Source organism: Xyrauchen texanus, chromosome 25 (genome assembly GCF_025860055.1).
Source record: "Xyrauchen texanus isolate HMW12.3.18 chromosome 25, RBS_HiC_50CHRs, whole genome shotgun sequence".
NCBI lineage: Eukaryota > Metazoa > Chordata > Actinopteri > Cypriniformes > Catostomidae > Xyrauchen > Xyrauchen texanus.
The window spans coordinates 25613564-25639006 of record NC_068300.1 but is presented as its reverse complement, the minus strand read 5'-3'; the positions used below and the strand labels follow the sequence as shown (position 1 = coordinate 25639006).

General features: G+C 37.6%; 1 protein-coding gene across 1 annotated transcript in view; it reads right to left on the bottom strand.

Moving 5' to 3' along the window:
* Positions 1-24347, bottom strand: part of LOC127619378 (kelch domain-containing protein 8B-like) — a 169979-nt gene extending 145632 nt beyond the window's left edge. The window contains exon 1 of the mRNA XM_052092277.1: positions 22878-24347. Coding sequence (XP_051948237.1) covers positions 22878-23268 — 391 coding nt within the window. The 5' untranslated portion in view covers positions 23269-24347. The remainder of the gene's footprint in view (positions 1-22877) is intronic.
* Between the last annotated feature and the right edge of the window lie 1096 nt (positions 24348-25443).

Genomic DNA, 25443 nt, shown 5'->3' with positions numbered 1-25443 from the left:
CAGAATTCAAATCGAATCAACAGTGATGATATCATCATAACATTTGCATTGTGGTTGGGCTTACCTTCCTTGAATATTAAAAAATGTAAAGCTATCTTTACACTGTACATGTGTTGATTCTGTCTAACTATTCTATTAGAAAACCCTATTTTATTCCTGCCTTCCAAACACTTGTGTTTTGTTCAGTCAATGCAAAGCTAGTTGTATATATTTGCTGTCTTTCCCATTTCTTGACTATGATTTTCACTCTTTGTGTTTATATGCAGCCAAAACCTTAAAGTGTCCTTTATCTTAACTTATCTTAGATCAGTCCGTCTAGGCATGAATTATTCAGTTACAATAAAAAAAAATGTTTGGATATAAAAAAACACTCTGAAATGTAACTTTTAATGTTTACATTTATCAAACAGATTTGTAATAGGGAGGGTTTTCAGTGCATGTTGCAAAATCGCATTCTCATATAGCTCTGCTGTTTAAACACAAATAGGAAATGATGGTTGGTATTAATTTCTACCTCAGATGAGACTTCAAAGTCATTTCACAGTGTTTGTGTGCTCTAGGCATCAGATGTCTGGCTCCTTAGCTCCTGCTGAGATGGGTGTACCTGAGCACTGAGAATATGTGCAGGTCAGGCAGCTTCTTTCCACATTTCACCTGTGTTGACTTACCCAGCAGCTGTTATTTAGAGTGCTTCGAGATGAGTTTCGGTAGTGGATTGGAGGTCAGAGCTCATTTAGAGAAAGCCATATCTTCCCCCTGAGCAGTTGGTGGATAGCAAGAGTTGCCGATTGTTACACCCGTAGAAGGCGAATTCCAAACAGCAGTTAGGGGTACACAGCTCATAGGGAGAGTGTGTGCTGAAAAAGTATTTGAGTTGTAAAATGACAGTCATGGTCTATTTTTTATCATATTTTTTTATCATATTTTTTTTAATTTACAAGATGAGTAGTAAACTTGATATTGTCTTGATATAGCCAGTATTAGCATTTTCAGTAGTTAACTATTACAATTCGTTGCAAAATTAGAGTTGGGCAACATTAGTCTACTTTTAAAAGTAATGTTTAGGCATGTCATAAAATACTTATATATCGATTATTGATATGTATGATAGTTTATCAACATATTTTTGAGGCATCTATATATAAAAATTACCCAACATTTAAGTCCTAATTTGTATGCTTTCCATTTCACTCAGTTGGGCTTCTGTTGAATGTCTGGCTTAATAGCATTGGGTGATAACATAATATAAAATATAACATTTACTGAAAAAGGTTGCAAAGCACAGGTATCATAGGACCGTTATTTTAGAGCTCCTTGCAAAATGATAAAGGTTTTTCTACTTCAAGAATGAAAGACGTTAATGAGTTTACAGGTTAGTGCATGAAACTGGTTTAACTGCATGCATCTTTGAAGAGGTTTCATTCAAGCTGTCAAACCACAAAGACATACTTTTTATTCAAAATACCTTCATAGAAAATAATTGTTTTGAATTTTAGAATGTTGTCCACCGGATGAGTCCAGTGTGCAGCCCCTTTAATTTAATCTGTTGCTCGCACTTTACCAAAGTTCTGTTGAGGAGTATGTTTGAAAAGACTTGCTCTTTGGATAAGGGATATTCTGTTCAGATGCTCTAGTGGTCCAAGGAACTCAGAGTAGGGTTCAAAACTTTAAAAAGCCTTTATTATGTCATGGCTATTGGATTAAAACATACTACAAAACTTTTTTTGCGGCTTACAAAGACATCATCAGGGTGTGAAAAATTACCTGTTTGGAGGTTTTTACAAGGTGGGGCTAATTGGTCACATGACAATGTCACATGGTCTAACAAAAACATTTTTATAAGGTGAAGAAAATGCAAGCTATATACATTCACACTGGTATTTACAAAAACAAACACTTCTTAACAAATATCCATATACATATGCATATAAATCCACATGAATATATATATAGATTTTGAAAAGAGCAAAATATTTTCTCCAATATTCCAACAAAAAGTGTGTGTGGGGAGTAACTGAATACATGTAATGGGATTACGTATTTAAAATACAAAATATAAGTCATGGTATTCCTCTACAGTTACAATTTAAATAATTGGTATTTAGAATACAGTTACATTCAAAAAGTATTTTGATTACTGAAGAGATTACTTTGCATTTTATTGTCATTTGTTTCATTTCATATTTAGTCCTTTCAGATGGAAACATGTCTCCATATAAATGATGTGATCCAAAGTGTATTTGAACAGTGGTGAAACACTTTCTTATGATGTGTTACATTCATACGAGCAGACAGAGAAGTAAGTTTGAATTAAGTTTGGAGCACAAGAAATAGAAATAAACCTTGTGTAAATTGTCAGCTTTACGCTATGCTAAAATGCTATTTCTAGCCATTTTACATGCACATGTTACCAGGCACGATCAAAATTTCACATTGGATAAAATGTCTTTTTTCTACAAAGACCTTTGACATTAGGGTAAAAATCATATTCTTGATGATTGATCTAGTTTCAAGTATTTTTAGATATTTTTACAGGAAAATAATAAAACAAATTATCAGATTAATCTTGTTTTAGAAACAACACTGCATAAGATATTTAGGTTTTTCAGAGAAGGTATTTTTTAACATGTGTATTTTGTCAAAACAAGTGAAAAAAATCTACCAGTGCTGAATAAGTAATCCAACGTATTTGGAATACTTTACTGACCTTGAGTAATATAACAGAATAAGTTACAAATTAAATTTTATAGCATGTATTCTGTAATCTGTAATCACACACACACGCGTTAGTACCAGTCCCTGAATCTGATTGGACAAGAGATGTTCCATGAGCACTGATGTTCTGACACCATCAGCATTCTGACGCTTCACTGTGTGTGTGTGTGTGTGTGTGTGTGTGTCTGAACAAACTAAACTAAAGTGTAAGAGCAGTGCATATGTGTTAAGAGTTACTGTATAGGTGTCTTACATAGATTTTATATTTTATTTTTTTGACATTACATATGTTAGCCAGCAGGTTGTGGCAAAAGATCATTTTTGTGTGTAATATGAGCAGTTGGTGACGTGAAATGAATCCGTCAGTCATTCTTTACATACAACAGCACTACGTGATCGCTCGTGTTACTACTACAGGACTACAGCTAGAAAATAGCTTTAAACGGCTTTAAATGAACAACTTCAGTATTACGGCTCATCAAAGCTGAGAGACACAACAGACTGATTAATTACACAACTGAAGGAGCTTACTCTTACTGGAGTTTCCACATTGGAAAAAAGTACTGTTCAAAATGGCGGAGGACATTGCGGTTTCTATAGTGAAAGACAAGAAAGACTCTTGCGCAACGGCTACCGCGAAATAGGTTTGGATGGCTATTTTTCAAATGAGAAAGCTGTTCTCCAAAAAGCTGACAGCATCTCTGCTTGGGTGTGACAACAGGTGATCACACACACACACACGCCTGTGGCCGAATCACAGCAGTGGAGATGCAGGGCCATATCGCACTCTTGCTATAAACTACATCAAACAGCCTTTATATAAAGAATATGAAGTACTTCAACCTTGAATTAAATGTGCATAATTTTATAAAGTCATAATTACATTTTTGTTTTATAATTTTGATGTCTTTAGGTTCGCCACAAACATCACTGGATGATGCAGGAATATTCTGCATAATTTACATGGATCATCCTTATTCAAATTACATAACATAACACATTAAAGGAAGAGTTCTTCAATCTTTACTCATGCCATTCCAGATGTGACATTTTTTGTCTGCAGAACACCAATTAAGATTTTTTGAAGAATATTTCAGCTCTGTAAAGTCATACAGTGCATCCGGAAATTATTCAAAGTGCTTCACTTTTTCCACTTTTTTTTATGTTACAGCCTTATTCCAAAATTGATTAAATTAATTATTTTCCTTAAAATTCTACAAACAATACCCCATAATGACAACATGAAAGAAGTTTGTTTGAAATCATTGCAAATTTATATAAAAAAAATAAAATAAAAAAAAACATGTACATAAGTATTCACAGCCTTTGCTCAATACTATGTTGAAGCACCTTTGGCACCAATTACAGCCTCAAGTATTTTTGAGTATGATGCTACAAGCTTGGGACACCTATTTTTGTCAGTTTCTCCCATTCTTCTTTGTATGACCTCTCAAGCTCCATCAGGTTAGATTGGGAGCGTCGGTGCACAGCCATTTTCAGATCTCTCCAGAGATGTTCAATCGGGTTCAAGTCTGGGCTCTGGCTGGGCCACTCAAGGACATTCACAGAGTTGTCCTGTAGCCACTCCTTTGTTATCTTGGCTGTGTGCTTAGGGTCGTTGTCCTATTGGAAGATGAACCTTCGCCCCAGTCTGAGGTCCAGAGCATTCTGGAGCAGGTTTTCATCAAGGATATCTCTGTACATTGCTGCATTCATCTTTCCCTCGATCCGGACTAGTCTCCCAGTTCCTGCTGCTACAAAACATCCCCACAGCATGATGCTGCCACCACCATGCTTCACTGTAGGGATGGTATTGCCCCGGTGATGAGCGGTACCTGGTTTCCTCCAGACATGACACTTGCCTTTCAGGCCAAAGATTTCAATCTTTGTTTCATCAGACCCTAATCTGCATCTTGCCATTGCAGACTCTAGACACAATAATGGTTTCAAGCTCAATTAAACTTTAAAGTGCTTGATGCATACGCAGAGTGCTAGATGGTGCAAGAAAATGTGATCGAGTTTGAAATCATGATGGCCAATTAAATGTATTGTGAAAAAGGATTTATATTTTGTCTGATCTAACTGCAATTGGACACTTGGAATTGGACAACTTTAGAAGACATGGATTAAACCACTGAAGCCATATGGATATATTTTACACTGCATGTGTGTGCTTTTTGGAGCCTAGCAATTTTGTTCACCATTTTATGGACCTACAGAGCTGAGATATTCCTCTAAAAATCTTTGTTTTATTCTGCAGAAGAAAATAGAGTCATACACATCTGCAATGACATGATGGTGAGTAAATAATTAGAGAATTTTAATTTTTGGGTGGACTTTTCCTTTAATGATTGCCAACAATATTTATTCTTTATAATACTAATTGATCTCAACCCACTCTGTATGATTCTCCATTTCTTTCACTTCATACTGAACCTACCACTGTGGTTCACTCAGTTCACTCGTCATCCATACACATTCCTTGTCCGCATCTCAGCTTTTACATCATGTCAAACCAAATGACACTAAACAATATGTGATTTAACTGGGATGAATAGTATTGTAGTACATGTGTAATTGATAGTAAGTTTATATCAGTAATAGGCAGTAGTTTCACTACAAATAGCAAAGCTATTAGCTTAACATACATTTCTGATCACCGATGTGGTAGCTTCACAAGTTTTTAAATCAAGTAGATTTTCAGAAGTGAAGCTATATTTTTAACAACGTAGTCACGAATTGTACCCGGTGTTTACTAATGCCAGTTTTGAATCAGAACTAAAGATGTCCGTTCACAAATGAATCACTCACTTGAGTAGGTTCTTTACAATGAATTGGCCACATGTGATATGAAAGTTGTCTGAATCGGTTCACGATTCAATCTGAATGACTTAGAAAGCTTGCGCTCGTGCTGCTGAATCATTTGGCACGCGCCCTCACTTGTCAACGGGCTCATCTAATATTTTGTAACACGTAAAATTAAGATAATGCTAGTTGCAGTGGATATACAATCAGTCAATGGAAACCAAACCTTCAACTACATCCTATCATTTGCCAGTGATGAAGAAAGTCTTTAAGTTTAATACATGTGCAGCTTGTGAATGCAGGTAAAGAAATTTCCCATCCAAAACAGTACCAAAATACTTATTAGCCTACACATAAAAAATTACCATGGCATTACCATGTTTTTTGGACAATTACTATTACCTGAGAGCACCATGTTAATACAAAGGTATATGAATGTGGTAATATAGAGAAGCACCATGGTATTGTTTTAATTATTTTGAAGCACCATGCTTCCAGTACATACACAAATACAACAGCTAGACAGACTTACAGGTAAGATGAATAGTATACTGTATGTACAAAGAGTTTTTAATACAGAAATGTGCAAATTAAATTATGTTCAAATGGAAATGGGTTTGTAGAAGTAGTAGTATAAATATAAAAATTAAATGTAAAAATAGTGATTTTTCATATTGAACACATGGGTTTGTATAGGTACAGTAGCATATCATGTTTGTTTGTTTTTATGTGCACACACGTATTGCACCTACTGTATACTTGTATACAGTAGGTGCTTGTATACAGTAGGGGGGGTAATCAAAACAAGCATGTACCCCCCCATATTTATACCATGATTAATGCATCTTACCTGTTGAGTAAGAAAAAAGCCATCTCTGGGTCACATTTAAATCCTTTCAGATATCGGAGTATATTCAGGTACAATCAACACGTGCACACATCCACGCACACACAATGGACTGGTTCCGGAAGAGACTAATGAGCTCTATAGTGATTGAGGATGCATTCAGATCAGCTCAATTAGAACAGCATCAAAATGCTCTGTTTAACAAATCAACACAGGTGTCAGAAGAGAGACAGAAAAGAAAGACCATACGGAAAATGAGAAGTTGTGTGTATTCTTTATTTTTCATGCTTCTTCAGAGATAGAGGCGCTCGCACCACACTGTGATCAAACACGCTGCCGCACAGGGGTCGCAAAGCAACATCAAACAGCCCTTACCCAATAGTACAGAGGAAGACACTAATGGTTGCAGATTCTTTTATTTAATTGTGTATTTGTGCATGTAATAAAGACTTATGGTTATAATATCCATGTACAAACCGATATTGTGAAGTAATCCATCCTTTTGCCTCACAATACTGTGTCGATATTGTAGCACCAATAATAAATATTTGTAGTTACATTTTTCACATCGATATGATTGGGAAGAAAAGAGATTGAGCAGCACTCAGAAACAAATTGTGGGAGAAGAAGAAACGTAATGCAGCATTTGGTCAACAAACACTCAATTATTTATATTTTGACCACAATGGAAATGCAGAAAAAGATAAGAATGTAAGTTAAGGGTAGCCTGAAAGGGTTTCGTATATTGATAAACACGCTTGAACCAAGGTGCGCTATTCCCTCAAGTGTTTTACGGATACTGACATGACTATGTTCTACGTTATTTCTATGGCTCTTCGATGAAGTAAAGTGGGAATATTTAATATTGTATTGTCAAACTTGTCACATGCAAACACATCTGCACTGAAGTTACCACATCTAATAATGAATTAGTATGTGAAACGTTCATTTTTAAAGTAATTTGGAGGTTAAAGTGAGTTTGTTTGCACAGCTGTCTCGTTCCTCCATGAAGCAGAGATAGATGTGTTACCATAGAGATCTGCATCTCAGCTCACTACCCAGATACATTTATATAATGAGTTCACTCACACACTCTCTCACTCTCTCTACACACACACACACACACACACACACACACACACACACACACACACACACACACACACACACACACACACACACAATCATCTTGATGGCTGTGGTAATAACCAAATAACAATCACATGCAAGTCTAGTTGAACATTCGATCAGCAGCTTGCACACCTACACGCAACATGTACTGCATTAAAACATGAGCTAACAAGGCCAAAATGAAACATACTGCAGCTGCATCTTGCCTTCCACAACATCACTCAACACCTTGGAATGGTGTAAAATAACAAATACTGCTGGTTTACCTTATAAAGCTATCCAAAACACAAACTTGGAAGGCTTCATCAGGGTATAACCAGGGTATTTAAATTGACACAAAGCCCCAGATATACCATGTGGTGCAAAAATGCAAAAATATCTAGATATCTGTGGATATCTGTAATATTTACAACCATTGGATTTGATTTATATGCGACAACCATAATTGTTTCGATTCATAATCAAGACTTTGAGTATTTTAAATAAATGGACGACATGCTGTTTTTATATACATTTCATAATGATTTTCATTGTTTTGTGAAGTGATGTCTTTTTCCTAGAACATTTGCAGTTAGTTGTTAAACTAATTCACAGCGGGAGGCACTTTATTCCTAGTGATTGTAGTGTAACCGGTCCTGTTAGACCCGCTCCAAATGGAATTCAAACCGGTGTCTCCGGTGTGTGAGGCGGGCGCGCTAATAAGGAGGCTAAAGGCTACAGCCTCTAGCATCAGTCGCTAGTACACCTCTTGAGGCCAGGGGAGTGAGATTTACACACTGCACAGCTACCTACCAGCTGGCTACCGTTATTTTTAGGTTTTGCATATATCTTATTTTTTCTGTTTTAACTACACATTTTTTACATGCTAGTCATTTTGCTAGTTCTGGGTTATAAAATGCCATAAATGCTTCAGGACCAGACAAGCACAGTAGCATTGTACGTAATGTCCATGAAATGGTCTATATAGTGAGAAAAAAATTTAATCATAAATGAAAGAATGCCCCTGAAATTTAATTCCAGAGGGTCAAATTTTGCCCCTTAATAAATTTTTTTTTAATATTTTGAACATTGCTACGCATGAACTGAAGGATCCAAAAGAGTTGTACCTGTTTATTTTGGTTTGTAAGGCCATTCTGAACTGGTTTGCCAGATAACCCTTGCTGTCTCTGCACTCTGGGGACATTCTTATGAGCCCTATTCTGTTAACCAGTCTTTATTTAGATGTTAGATGTTGTGCATTCTGTCTTGTACAAGATGTCTTTGTTTTGGATTGAATAAATCTTTTGGGAAAATAAGATATTTCATCACATTAGTTTTAGTGCTCAATAATGAGCAACATTGTTAGAGCTGACCTCGATTTGTTTCACTTTGTATAATGGAAGATAGTCAAAGTCTATTTTTAGTTCATTTTGTTATTTATTTTAGAACAAAACTCAAACCTGGAAGGTTTCAATTCTTTTAGCAGTGGTTGAGTGATAAACTGCTAAGAGTTGAACTCTTGTCAGTTCAGCTTGTCAAGACATTCTAAACTGGAGACACAAGGATGTGGAATGTGGAAAGGGGAAAAAGCCAGGTGAGCTTCGAACCCATAATCGCCTCTGTGGAGGCCAAGTGGGAACCCGTGAGGGATGGCACACCTGATGGCTGGAATGAGGGATAAAATAGGTCACCAATTTTGTGTCAACATATATGGGGTAAAAGCGGAGGCGCGTCAGGTCCCTTACAATGTCTTGGAAGGGCTTGGGTTCCACATGTTCAGTAATGCATTAGTAAATACACCCTCATAGTCTCAGAGTACTGGGGATATTCTTAATGAGCCCTTTACAGCCAACTTCCAGTCTTTATTTAGATATTTTCTGCATTGTCTTGTTCATATGCATTTGTTTCACATCTTTTGGGAAAAAAAAATAAAACATTTTCATCACATTAATTTCTGTGCTCAATAATGAGCAACACTGTTAGAGCTGACCTCAATTTGTTTCATTTTATACAGTGGTAAATAGTTAAAGTCTATAAAAAGAAACAGCACTCTCGCTATGGGTTTGTATAATTTACAGAGGGAAGGCTCACTTATTTCCAGGAAAAGTGGACCAAAAGGCTCCACAGGGATTCAAGCCAAAGAGACACTCGCAGAGATACTTTAAATCAGGCTTCTCCAAAGGTCTCTGAAAAACCCAGAAGCTTCTTAAAGATAACAACAACAACTAGGGTTACCAACTTTCTACCAGTCAAATATGTCTTAAATACAGGACATTTAATTTTTAAGCAGGGCTAATCTTTACTAATTCTCCTCCCTGCTCAGTCAATCTCCACTTTAACTTTCACTTTCTTCTTGTGTTTTTGGTGATTCACATTCTTCATGCATATTGCCACCTACTGGGCAGAGAGACGAATTTCTAGCAAAAAAGGACTCAAATATTGATCTGTTTCTCACTCACTCCTTTCATATCATTTCTGAAGTCATGGATTAAACCACTGGAGTTGTATGTATTACATTTATGCTGCTTTTATGTGCTTTTTGGAGCGTACACATTTTGGTACCCCTTCACTTACATTGAATGGACCTACAGAGCTGAAATATTCTTCTAAAAATCTTCATTTGTATTATGAAGTCAGAAAGTCATTAGACAGATGGCATGAGGATGAGTATAATGGTGAGAGAATTTTCATTTTTGTGTGAATTATTTCTTTAAGCACCACATGGGTGGCCACATTGTCCTTTTGAGATACAATGTTCAACATTGGTTTAGTTCTTGTATCTGTTAAGCCAAGAAATAATTGTTTTCTCATTCTAATGCATGACAGTTTGCGACTGGTGGAATTTTCTGCTGAAGTATTGCTCTGCAAATATTGATACTTTTCTATCTTTATAAAGGCTAAGCATAATTATAAATAATTTTATCATCTCTACTTTCCTGGTAATTATACCAATTATCTCTACATCAGGGGACAGTATTTTTTAAAAACTAACAATATTTTCAAAAAATATTATTATTAAAAATATCACCGTTTTATTCTATTACATTAATAATTTTAAATCTACAAGTTATTCAGCCCAAAGTAGTGAGTGATTTTCTCGTTTCCTTGTTAATGTTGTTTGATTAATAGTCTTTATATGATATAGCCTACTAGACAGGCACTTCAAGCCCAACATTTTGATTCAAATACGCTTTTTGTCCCACTGTTTAAATTCACTTTAGACACCAAGATGGGCATTGGCGGAATTATAAAATGTATTTGTTGATTTGGTGCTCAAACATTAGCCGCCTGTAAATCAAACAGCACGCAACGACAGATGTCAGGAACTAAAAAGTCAATCTTTTATATTCCATCTAGATCAACCAACCAGTGGTGATCTTGCTATCGCGATTGATGTAATGAACACCCCTCTCTTGACGTAAAACACAGGCTAAATATAAAAAATTACTCAAGTTTGATCGAGGACATCTCTCTCTTTTTTCAGATAAACATCTAGATCATTTTATTGCCCAGCCCTATTGATAACATTGCATTAATCTCTCACAGCAGCCGAATAATCTCAGTGATAGATAGTTAAATTACAGGCTACATTATAGACAGAATCTAGTAAGCAGAAATATTAAATTTACCTTGATATGTTTCTTCAAATTAGAGGCAAGATAAAAATCACATGACACGATCATGCCATTGGCCTTATTCACTGCGAAAAGCCCTTCAAGGTGCGGCCGAAATGTTCAGCTGTAAACTATACTTGAGGCATTCACCAGATCCATAACAGATGGTGCCAAATCTGCAGCTGCCGTTCATGTTTTATGTGTGATTTCATTTGACAGGAGTTACGAGACTCTCTCTGGCCAATCATGTTGATGGATAAAAATAAAATCAAGACAGGGAATTAGCGAACACAGATGGTGGGGAAAATAGCGCAGTAACAGTACAGTTAACAGCACTTAAAATATACTCAAATAAAAGTGAAAGTATACAATTTAAACTACTTATTAAAAAAAAGTTAATTACAGTAACGTGAGTATATGTAATTTGTTACTTTACACCCCTGCCCAAGCAGTGAAAGAATCATGGATTGGCATAGCTGATCCGTTCTAAAAACGTCTCTGGGTCAAACACATATACATATACATATACATATATATATACAGATTTACACACCTGTTGCCTGGCAACAGGAATGCTTTTTTGATCAAATGGTTGTAAGGAAGTGAGAGGGATGGAAGAGAGTGAGAGCTGGGTGGAAAACAGAAGGCAATGGTGAGAGAGAGAAAGAGAGTTCTGTGTCACATGCCCATAGGCCTGCTGTCAGTCACCTTGCCATCAGTGTTTTGGTGAGACACAGTGTTCCCTCAAATTATAAGCCTGTAATCAAAAAGACCTTGTCTGCCTATATAGCCTTCCCTCCAAACACCATCCCACTGACATACAGCCATTCTGACATCTCCTCACAACCACAACACTAACTCACATTTTGTCCTGTGCTATTTAAAGGGATAGCTAGTTCACCCAATAATTACAATTCTGTAATCATTTATTCAGCCTCATGTTGTTCCAAACCCATATGATTTTCTTTTTTGAAATGAAAATGAAATGTAAGGCAGTACGTTAATCTCAGTTACCATTCACTTTCATTGCATTTTTACTACCTGGGCTGATACAGTAGGAACACATTGCTATACCTACATTTTTGTCATAAAAGCACCACAAAATTACATGGTTGCATCAGCAATTGCATTTTTAATTTCACATTTGGTTTTTATGACAATATCGGTTAGGTTTAGTGTAAGATATTTGGTGCTGATAAATTTAGATGGGAACCGTTAGAGTGCCCTCATTCTCACAACATTATATGTAAGGGTATTTGGTATGCTAAATTTAGAAGGGAATTTAGGGTCTCGAAATATATGAACTAAATTAAACTGTCCTTATTGTACATTATTAGGAAAAAGAAATGGATAACGGAATTAGTCGCATTCGACAACCATTTTAAATGAGAGAAATGACAAATAACTAGATTATTTGTCTGAATAAATTCTCCACCATTAAAATCGTAATACAACGTATCTGCTCACAATTTCTACTGTAAGGAATTAGCTTTAATAAGTAAATTATGATTAAGTCAATAATTGGAGTGATATTATTCTCATGGCTTATTGAAAATAATATCACACGTATTTAGGTACAGCTTTGAAGTGAAATCTTTTAGAAACAGGGATGAGATTATTTATGAAAATATACCACAGTCATTCATCTTTGAACACAGACAAACTTTATTGCTATTGTAAACATAAATCTAATCTAACACATATATACATGAGACAGGTTGGTGAGAAGAGTGACAGAATGTGAAATACATGATCAATACAGTGAAAATGAACTTTATGGAGTCAATTTATTATTGACAATGCCTTAAGAACCATTTAACCTTATTTGAGTCTACATCGATTTGCTATCAGATTACACAAAGTATTTAACTAATACACCAGCACTTTGAGCATAATATTGGAGATGTACTTGCGTGTTGTGGTGTTTCCTTGCATTCTTTGTGTTGCCAAGTTCGTTCCGTTGATGTTTTGGACCTTTGTAAGTTCTGAGTTATTGTCTGTATGAATGATGAGGTGGATTTGAAGCGAGGCCTTCTCATGGGTGTGTGAACCGTAGAGAGTTACAAGCTTTCTCGGGACTTTCAGTCCCCAACTTCCTTGGACCTCACATGGCATGGATCTGGTTCCAACAAGATCCAGAGAAGACCACGAGGGAAGAGCCAGAGCGAAGTCTGAGCAGTCCGAAGAGCAGGAGAGACAAGTAGGGAGGGAAGACGAAAAGAGAAGCGACTGAATAGAGAGTGTTCTTCCTGTTTGATGACATTTGAACTGAAATTGGCCGCATCCCCAAAGGTGTCCTGCGCCAATCAGAAGTTACTTTTCAGAGTCACATGGTCGACTGGGCTGTCCTTTGTTCCTGAGTCTTACAAATCTCCCGCTCAAAAATAGTGCATATTTAATCATTACATGTTATATCTTGAGGATGGTACAAAAGACATGATATTCGTTGTCATCAGCTTCCTCCATGTAACCAAGCGAGCGTATGCATACTAAACTTGACATTCTTTCATTAATATTGTACGTGTAGGTAACAAAACAACAAAATCCCTGGTTACAAATCATGATGTTAATTCATTGGTTATACAACATGGATAAAACATTACACACATTTTAAAGAGGTACATCAGGCTATAATTATTAATTTGTCAGTTATACAAGTTACCACACTTCAAAGCAATTGACAGAATTACCTAGCAAGCATGGATTTAAATGCATTCTGTACATTTTAGAAGGTCAAATCGGTAAAGTACTGTGACTTTGTTTGAGATGTTTCTGGATTAAGGAATGTCCTTTTTAAGATGCTGTTTGCTGAACAATGATCACAATGTCACGTGACCTGATGAATCACTGATGAGACAATTTGGACAAAAATACAAATTAAAATTGGATTAATTTGAATAATATTGGGATTGCGATTTGAACAGCGACATGATTATTAACATTTAAAAAAAATGTAAACCTAGTGTTTCCTTTGGAACAAAATGAAGTCATTGGCAAACATGCTCTACTGCCAATAGAAATACTGTTCATGAAAGGGTTTTTACACTTGAGTGCTTTAAAAAATTACCAGACTACATTATTAAAAAAATACAGAGAAACATAGAGGGGGGAAAAATCCTTATCATCTTCCTAGTGTATCTGTTCACTATGAACATGTTTTTGTCCACTTTGTGATGGGGTCTCAGCCCACTTTTCATCATTATTTTTTGGAACCCAATAATAAGTTAAGAAACTATGACGTAAATATATGGCTTTGTGATCCAGTTAAACCCTTAAGCTTTTATTTTGGCGCAAGACATTTCTGTTTGTAGTACAGTTGACAATGCCTTTTAATGCATAAATTAATGCTCTCATTCACTCTTCTGTTCACAAAAAGATACTTTAGATTTGGACAGTAACTTTAAAGGGCACCTATTATGGAATTTTGAAAATTACCTTTCATGTAGTGTGTAACATAGATTTAAGTGAACAAAAACATCCTGCAAAGTTTTATACATGAAAGTTCACCATAAAAAAAAGTTATTGTCTCTCAAATGTAGGTGTCGACTCTGATTCAATGCAATGAATCGATTTTCCAACGAGTCATTTTCCTTTTCGTTGTGACGTCAAGACGAAAAATGATCAAATTGTCCACTCATTGCGTGCGCAGACACCAGGGAAAACTTGAAAACATCATGTCGACAACAAGACGCTGTGTTCTGAAGTGCATATCACCTTTTTTTCACTGCCCAGGGACGAGCATGTGAAGAATCAGTGCCTAGAGTTTATATTTACAACTATACCACACAAGTATAGCCCGAACCTTGTGCTGTGTTTGAGTCAATTTAATGACGATTGCTTTACGAACATGAATGGTTTCAAGTGTGGATTCGCGAGCCGGTTGATACTGAAGGAAGATTCAGTACCAAGTTTATTTGGATCAGCTTCCTCCTCCGAATCACAACCTGTAAGTATTATTAATAATTGTTGCTGTTATGTGTTTTTTAGCATGCTTAATAAGCATTTGTGTGTGTTGCGTAAGTTACGCTCAGCGCAGCTTCTAGGTCTCCAATGTCAATTTTTTGTGAAATATGTGAAATGTTTGTCGATGTTATTGGAGTTGTCATAAATAATAGAGCAATAACATGTAGTAATGCAGTGCTTTACCAATACGTTTATGCGTTGGGCTAACGCAAACAATAACTGATTGGGTGTTTACCACCAAACTTTGGGCTATGATCGCTAACATAAATCAACTCAAATTCCTTCTCTAATTTTGATTTTTTTACTACAAAGCGGTGATGGGTGTTCCGTTTCCGACAATCTCTGCACAGAGTATACCAATCACAACTGACTGGGTCATCTGACCAATCACCGCAGATTAGCGTCACGCAAAGGAGGGGTTTGGAAAAATGAGTCGTTGAACGAATCATTTGGGAGTCGGTGAGCAAATCAGGTAAACATAAATGCATATTATAAGACAACAAAAGTGTTTTTTGTCATTGCATGTATGTAAAACTGTTGTTGGGGACTCCCAAAACAATATTAGGAACATTTTAAATGCCATAATAGGTGCCCTTTAAGCAGTCAAGTAAATTTGGAATTACACAAATGTGCTATTATTGAGTGTAGAGCTGTAAATTTAACGCACTCAGCTGTTATAATAATGTGTGATTTGAGTATGTGTAAATATGGGATAGAGAACAGAGCTGCACGGCGAGCAGCACGTACAGACTATTTATATACAGTATTTTATTAAATTGCAGCCATTGCGGTTTGAATATTGCACTACATCTTATCGCAATTTCACTGATCGTTCAGCCCTAGAACTGCCACAATATAATTTTGCAAAAATTTCACCAGACACTTTTTTAAGTCAGTGGTGGCCAAGGCTGTCATTCTGCCTTTCATCTCCTTTTGTGTTCCCCAGAAGAAGGAAAAACATTTCTGTCATAGGTTAAGAACAAATTCAATGTTGTAAACAAGCATTGAAGTGTCCCAGTGTTGTTAGACTAAATACCAGAACTCTTGGTCTGCCAAGAAACTGTTGTATAATAGACAACAGCACACACGGTCACATTTTCAAGACAAAAATTCAAGACTGCACTGTGGTTTTGTCAGGGCACAGCTGCAATCCTCCAGTTTGCATCTCTATTATTGACATTATTACAGCATTAGCTAAAAAAACCTTTTTCCTCCTTATATTTGAGGTCAAATGTGGTGCTCTAGGATATGTTATTTACAAGATCCAGCTGGCTCGGCTCAAACCTTGATTGATATTCTGATACTGAATGTTTCCGATAAGCCAGATGGGAGCAAAGAAAAATTTGATTTCAAAGCCATACAAAAACAGATTGGACCCTCAAAGCAATTTGTCCCTATGATGACGAGAAGGATCTCAAAGAGAACAAGAACCACTGACAAAAAGAGTGCAGCCAGAAAGAGAAAGGTGTGAATGCAGAGGGCTTTGATAACAAAGCCTGGAAGGGCATGATGGCTCATATTGCCAGTTGTAGGATCTTAAAGGGATCATTCACCCCAAAATTTATATTCTATCACCATTTACTCACCCTAATGTTTTTAATGTTAAATTACTTTCAGCTGTCCCAGATATATATATATGCAGATACTATTAGTAAGTCATTTGAAGGTTGATTACCCTGGAAACACTGTGACTCAAACATTGATCTGTTTTTTGAGCATTCAGATCAGCCTGACAGAGCAACATGTCATGTGTTTGTACTTTGACCAACATATTTCTAAAAACAAATTGCAGAAAATTGCAGAAAATAGTTTAATTATCAGTCCAAATGGTGATGGCATATGGCAATTAGCATGTGCTTGTTTTAATAAGGCAACGCATGGATCATGCTGGGATTTGTATTATTTTTATCATTTGTGTTCCCTGAAATGCTGTTCAATAGACAGACCATTCTCACCCTTTGGAGGCAACAGAAGCATAATTATAAACACGCAAATTCACTTGCATAAATACGCAGTAAACACAATCCCATTTATATCAATGATTCCAGCTGCAATTAAATTGGACCCAACAGCCAACCTGCAACCTGTATGTTGCCCAAGTGTTTTTACTCTTTTCAAATATGAAAAGTTTGCCAATCATAACAGAGGGCCTTGACACAGAGGTTTGTTTAAAAACAAACAAACAAACAAACATACAAAACAAATACTACAACTTACATATTATTTTACCCATTAAAGATGTCCCCCCAACACTCCCTCAATATTTCGAAAAAGTCTAGACCACAACTTAAATGCTAATTACAAATATTCAGCTGCTCTAGTAGATGAGCAGACATATTATACATAGTTCTTTGGCTGTGACTGATGTTTTCATTAAAAGCAAAAGGACAGAGCCACAGGCTCTTAAGCTGTATCCTGCACAGCGAATCCAAATACAGGTCTTTTTTTAGCTGGCCTGCTGATAGTTTTATCACTGAACCTGAAACCTGATCAACCTCAGCCTAAATAAGGCTTCACCGGTGAAATGCAGCTTAATGGAGGACAAGCTCTGTGAATAAACACTCCCATCTCCTCACAGTCTAAAAACTGGATAAACTGTCACCTGCACACACCTACACAATCTGGAGAGGAGGGAGGATGAGAAAGAGACTTTTCTCTGAAGTCTAATTCTTTGTGTCACAGTATGGCATGACTGATGCCTTGATTTGGAGTTGGTACTGTATAACCAGAGCACTCCAGAGGCGCCGAGTGTGAGAGGCATTTATTACAACCACAGTGATCATACCAAAGATAACAGCATTCAAGATTATATGGCTAATCGCATTCAGAGATGATACAGCAGAGGGATGAGAGATGAACCACCCAATTCTATTTCCCCCAATTACAGTCTGATGTCTTTCCACACACTGCTGGTTAAAGATGTTTGAGAACCAACTTTAATCTGAGAAACCACAGTGGTAGAAATAAACAATGCACACTTTGAATATGCTTCTCATTTAATAAGACCGTGATCTGGGTAAGGAGAGCAGAGGAGAGGAGAAAGCATCAGGAATATCTGTACTGAGATATCTCAACAGAGCGTCAAAATCACAAGGGCTACTAGACCACTAAAGACCAAGCTGAAAAGACCAGCATAGACCATGTTTGTTTTTGCTGGTTATAGGGCTGCACGATATTGGGAAAATATGCGATATGCGATATTGTTGTTGAATATTGCGATAACGATATTTCTTGCGATATAATATTTCCCTAAAGAAATTCTATTTTTATTAGTCATTTTAAAAATAATACTAAAATAAACAGATAATAGATATTCTTCAGTTTAAAAAACTATGAATGACTGAAAAACACAATAAAATGCATTACTCTCAAACATTACTTTATTCACATGTAACCATGCAATCATCAAGAGCATCTTGAAACAAGAGCATTTTTTTAAACAAAATATTCCCTTTCTTGCCTGTTTTTTAAAATAAAATTATTTTTTAATGAAAAAAAAATACATATTTATTTTTTTTTTAAATAAAAATATACTATTAAACAAAGTGTACAGGCCTTAAATAAATTTGTATTTTGTGGAAATACTTACATCTTGTCAACATCCACAAGAATAAAATAAGTAATAACATGTAGGCCTAAACCTATATTTCAGCACAATCCAATGCTATATGTGCTTAACAGTGAAAGCAATTTTATTTCAGGTTTTTTGCCAGGAAAACTAGCATATTGACCTTGTTTGGTTTTAAACATGTGCGTTGGCATGTCACAACATTTGCTGCTGTACTAAAAAGTCTCTCTGAAGGTGAACTAGTTGCAGGTATACAGATATACTTCTTGACGCATGTGTCGTACATCTGTGGAATTGCGACTTGAGAAAAATAATTTCTCGATGGAAGCTGATATCAATTTGTTAATTAGACTCACAAAGCCTTCTCTGCTCACAGTGTTAACAGGCATCATGTCTTTAGCTAAAAAGCGTGTGATAGATTCTGTTAATTCCCGTTTTTTCATAAGGAGTTACACTTTCAAAACTTGTATTTATGGTTGTCTGTGAGACTCTGCTATTGTTAACCTTACTTGGCATTTCGTTGGCAGTTTTGAGCTTACTTTTTAAGTCGTTATATTGCTCCCTGTGGTTGCGTTCCAGATGAATGTGGAGATTTGTTGTATTTCCTCTCGACGTGGCCACAACTTTTCAGCACGACTTACACAGTACTTGCATTTGGTACACGTCTTCTCTCTTGAAGCCAAAATATTGCCATATTTCAGACGTACTGTTCTTTTTAGCCACAAGTTCGTCGCTGTTGTCATTTTTCGGCTCGCTTGTCTCAACTCCTGCCATTAGTTTTTATTTTCCACCCTCTCTGCTCCGAACCACTACTAGGTTCTGTGCCACTAGCCACTGGTGAGGCGGGTATAAGACCCCATCTAGGGCTGGGATAAACGATTATTTTTTAAACGATTAATCTAGCAATTTTATTTTTCGATGCATCGATTAATCTAACGATTCATTTTTTCAGTCTGATTCGATTTCGATTCGATTAATCGACTTGTGACAACACCGGTAATACCGGTTTCATCGGGGGTGGGGGTGTATAAAATGTAAAAAAAAAAAAACATTTGCCGGGAGTTTGATTGACTGGCGATCTGATCAATCAATCATAATACGCCATTTTTGTCCGACAAAGTAGTCAGGAGAGAGAAGATTAACGTCGGTGGATTTGAATTTGAATAATGGATTGTAGGCTACTGTACTGACATCTTTCCACGGTTAAAACAACAGTCCTTCTGATGTAGGCTACATTCATGTTTCGCCTATTTGATGCTATAAATTAACCAAGGAAAAGATGATCGGTTCACGAGCAGCTTTAACTGAGGCAATCTGTCACGACACATTAAAGAGCCACAAAATAGTAGGCCTATTTATGGTTTAATTTTCTTTGAATGACCAAATTTGAAAGTTGAGACTTTATTAAATGTTACCTGCTTGGACCTGTCTGTCAGCGCATTGTCAGTGTCCCCAATGTATTTTTCACGACATTCATTCATAGCTATAAGCGCATTATTAATAGCTATAAGCGAAAAGTTTAGGTGTCGACAACGTATTATAGCCTACTCCAACATCGAGTGCAAAGTGGGGAGTTGAAAAAAAACTTACGGTGCTCTGTCATCTGCAGCTGCAACCGGGTGGCGCCTCTTCAGGTGCTCGTGCATTGCCGTGGTGCTAGAATGGAAGGCCATCTCCATTTTGCAAAGACGACATATCACGGAATTGTTTCCTTTTAAATGAAAGAATTCCCATACTTTAGAGGAACGAGTGCATGCCGCCTTGCACTTCTGATAGTCTGAGGAGCCACTCGTGTTACTACTACTCGCCGGCGCCGCCATCTTTGTTTTGGATCCGATGAATCGACGCGCATATTTTGCGTCAACGTATTTTTTGCGTTGACGTCATCGATGACGTCGACGCGTTGTCCCAGCCCTAACCCCATCTGACTGGTCAAATTTGGATAAACAACTTATGCATGCAATGCACACATGCTTGGCACATAAAAAAAAAATTATTTATCGCACCTCTCTGCGATACGGATATCGCATATACTATTATCGCGATAACGAAACTTTTTCGATATATTGTGCAGCCCTAGCTGTTAATACTGGTCTAGTTGGTGAACTAACATTGCCATTCTGTTCATTTGCAAAATTCAATGTTTCCCTACCCTGGTCCAAAAGAACCCCCAACCAGGGGCGAAAATTTAATCAAAATGTTGGGGGGGACAATAAACATAACAATTCTCAAGAGCAATTTTTGAAGGGGACACCAAGGTTTTTTTTGTTGTTGCCCCATTTGCATTTGTATTATTTTATTTCTTAAACAATTATTTTAAGAATATATCATTATATTATTTACAATACACATATTTTAATTATATTTTAGGGGGGGACAACCTTCAGTTAGGGGGGGTCCTGACCCTCCCCGCGATTTCCGCCTATGCCCCCGACATCTCAAATGAGGGGAAACCTACAAAATGTCACTTATTAATCAAAAATGATTAAGTTATACTGTGTTTCATTGTTCAATAAATCTTTAGTAAACAAATCGTTCTCAATCACTTCAAATGTTTCAGTGGTTAACAATTTATGAATCAGTTGAATCATTGATTCAGTGACTCACTCAAAACATAAAAAGGTGCTCATTTGACGCCACCTTTTGGCATAAAATGTAATCTGTAGAAATGGTCATGAAACAAATTGGTGAACAAAACTTTTGGTGAAAGGCTTAAAATGACTCAAGTCACTTGGATTAATCAAAATCCCCACCACCATGGACCCTTCTCAAAGACTGTGATGACTTATTTCCGTCATATTTAGCACAAATCTAGCCACATTTTTTTTTATTTTTTTGTTATTTTTTTTATTTAGTGTAACTTTAGAACATTCTTTGTGTTATAATACTCGGACATTAATAAAAATGCAATTAAGTCCACACCACTGCAATGGGGGTTTAAATACAGCTGCTGAGGGAATGACAGTAAATTTGGCTCTTTCTCTTTCTTTGGCATTTTTCTGATCCTCCCCTTTTTCTCCCCAATTTAGATGCGCTCTAAGTCCTAGTGGTGGCATAGTGGCTCGCCTCAATCGGGGTGGTGGAGGACAAATCTCAGTTGCCTCCACGTCTGAGACCGTCAACCCGTGCATCTTATCACGTGGATTGTTGAACTGCAGAGACATAGCGCATGTGGAGGCTTCACGTTATTCTCCGCGGCATTCACACACAACTCGCAATGCGCCCCACAGAGAGCAAACCACATTATAGCGACCATGAGGTTAACCCAACATGACTCTACCCTCCCTAGCAACCGGGCCAATTTGGTTGCTTAGGAGACCTGGCTGGAGTCTCTCAGCAAGCCCTGGATTCGAACTTGCGACTCCAGGGGAGGCAGTCAGCATCTTTACTCGCCGAGCTACCCAGGCCCCAGAAAGTTATGAAAACTTAATAGACCAATACTTTGGTAAAGTCACCGCCTATGTCATAATTAAAAGGGGTGGCAAAAAGATCAGCTTGAACAGTAAACCAAACCTGTCTTTGATCCAACAGTCCTCAAAAAGATTTAAATTGTCTGGTTAAACCAAATGAAATGTTGTGCTGCACTGTTTGCAATCACAATGGCAAAAACCATTGGCTTCACTTTTATAAAATTCAGTCAACAAAGCTGATTGGACTGAGATGATCAACTCACGGCTTTGCAGCGAACATTTTATTACAGGTATGTTATTAACTCATATCACTATGATAATAGTTTAGCTAAGAATATTTCTGTATTTTTATGGCTTTGTGTCATTCTTTTATTAGCAATAGTGTACCCAAACCTAGCTAACTTGAACCTGAAGGCAAATTTTATTCTATATTATCTATCAGCGATATTTAGAGATGCTAGATAGTGCTAGCTGTCTAATCTGTCAAATCTAACACAACAGTTTGCTGGCTTTCTCCAACCACTTACTTTGCATGGATGCAATGTTTGTAAACAATGGGATTGGTTTATAGTGGAATTTTACTTTTATTGGAGCAAATGTGAAGTCAAAAAAATCACTGCCACAATGTAATTTTACCCCAATAGTTTACTTTAACATTCCAAACCCAGAAATGTGAAAAGGGTCCATTTGGTAAGCTGCAAAGTGCAAACAGAGACAAGCAGAGTGACACAGATAGCCAATGACCAGAACTAACTTTTGTATAAAACATAACAACATATACTGACCAACTACGCTCATTTTTTTATCCGACAATAGGTGAAAATAAATAAGAACACTGTTCTTACCTTTCTCCAGTGCAGTGATGCCCATGGAGGGCTGGCCCAGTCCTGTCTTCCTCTCCCACTTGCCTTCATCAGGGTGATACACCTCCACTGAGGCCAACGGGCTCTGCTGTGCGTCCATGCCTCCCATGACCATCAGCTGGTCTCCGACGGCCACGGCAGATGCCCCCGCCCGGGCGGTGGGGATGGGGGGCAGCTCACACCAATGCTGGCTCTCCAGATCCAGCACCTCAGCAGAGTCCAGTGGGAGGCCATTCTCACTACAGCCTCCCAGCACATATAGGCGTCCGGCCCAGAGAATGGGTGTGCAATACACCCGGTGCGTGGCCATGGGGGGGAACACCTCCCAGTACAGAGACTTCACCGGGCTCAAAGCCATCTCTGGGATAGGCATTGCTCCAGGATGGGTCGCTGGCAACAAAGCATGACACGGGCACAGGGAGGTCAGGAACACAAAAAACACTGCAAATACATAAACAAACTGCCTAGCTAGAGAGAGCCAGAGAAGCAGTAACTGTCAGTCTGCCAGAGACCTCAGTTCTAGCTCTCACTCGCTCAGCACCAGCAGGTGGGGGTGGGGTAGAACGCTTCCTTTACTGTGAAGAACTAGCCCTCACTCTCTCTTGATGATTTATTCATTTTTGCTGCTTCTTTTAAATGGTGCATCTGGCCCTTTTATGTCTTTCCTTTCATCCTCCACTGGTAAAAGATGTACAGTTGAAAACAATAGCCAAAGCAGTGTAACCGTAACAAAAAATACACTTCTTTAATTTATCCACATGAAACGTGTAACAGGAGTCTTGATTCTATGTTGTCTTGCCAACTTGTCAGCGTGACCACGCATGCCTGGCACAGAGAGGAAGAGAGAGAGAGAGCAAGAGGCTCTACCTGTAGCACAACTGGTAGAGCAAGGCGCGAACAACATCAAGATGATTAGTTTGATTCCCAGGGTTGCTTTGGATAAAAGTGTCTTCCAAATAATGCAAATGTAAGAAGAATGTACAAGAGGGGTGCACAACATACCAGAAAGTATAATCCAACTGATCAAAAAAAGATTCACAGCTTGCTGAAGACTAACATTTGGAGGGATGCAAGCTGGTGGTGCATCTTGTGGGCTGATCTAATCTTTTCTGATGGACAAAGATCCCAATCACTAATTAAAATGAACTATATAATTCAATAGCCAGAGCACTGACATTTACCATCCACTATTTGTTGCCGAGGGCTCAAGGCTGGACATATTATGTGTGTGTGTGTGTGTGTGTGTAAAGGTGGTAGGCCAGTGGCACTCACAGAGCAGAAGTCTGGCCCTCTCCAAAGGTCACTGAGTCTGCAGGGACCAAGAGCCCCGGCCAGTCACTGAACCAGTCTAATTTGGACCTGTGCATTATCAATTAAAGGCTTCATTATATCGGGTGTGTGGTTGGGCTGTCAACATGGGAAAGAAAGAGGTGAAAATCATAGGAAAGGCTAGAGAGGTTATACTCAAACATTTACTAGTGTGAGAGACTGAGACAGGTTTGTGTGGAAGAGATCTCTAGGTCTAGAGACAAACAGATGAATACAGGGCTCCTTTGGGGGAAAATAACAGCTATAGTGGACACAAGAATTGGTAGAGTGAAAGAGAAATAGAACAAGACTCTGGCCAGAATTCCATGTATTTATGCATGTCTCTATATGGTAGTTTATCTCCAGATGTAGAGATGTTTCCTCCTCTGTCTGAATTGATTGGGCTGTGTAATTAAGATACTGCTGATGCGGAGTTCAAGCCATGTGCTACAAAACACAGCACAGGAGGGCTACAGCTCCATACTGGCTTAAAATTATGCAAAAAAACATCAGTTACATCTGGTGCCAGTGTACTGATGCTAAAAACACAGAGTGAGAGTCTGAACTGTGTGTTCTGATTGAGTCTAATCAGTCCAGATCATATGAAATCATCAGGGCTCTCTTTGATTTTGAGACAGTTCCTGTCCCAATTTATCAGTAAAGTGAAAGTTCCACTTTAGCAATATTAGGACAGTTCATGTGAATGAGCCTCTGCTGGTCAGCCTCTAGTTCTCAGATTTTACTCCATATAGTGGGAAAAGAGGGATATCAAGGTCTCACAGGATTTGCGGTTTCCTCCTTTCCTCAGAGGGACTTGGGGAAATTTTTTTATGTGAATAACCCCTGTTGTCCAAGCTCTAGCTACATCTCTTCAGATCAGATTTTATTCCACATAGGAGAGTGAGGGATATCTCCAGACAATGTCAGTTGGTATATGATGTCCAGTGGAACAGGGGGATAAACATCAGCTTCTGTCCGCATTGCCTAGAAATACAAAGAGAGTGTGAAAATAAACAAACAAAATATTGTTGGAGTGATGAAGAAAGTGAGGAATCAATGGCATATAGAAGGAAACAGATGTTTATGTTGTGTATCAGTCTTTAACTAGGCAGCTTACTATGAGCAAACTATGAGCTTATAAGGCCACGTTTTAATACTATAAAGTTTCCACTCAGCACATAATAAAAATGCAGACTCTGCTAAGCTGAAGCATCTTTTTCCTTCTGAGCGATTTAACTTC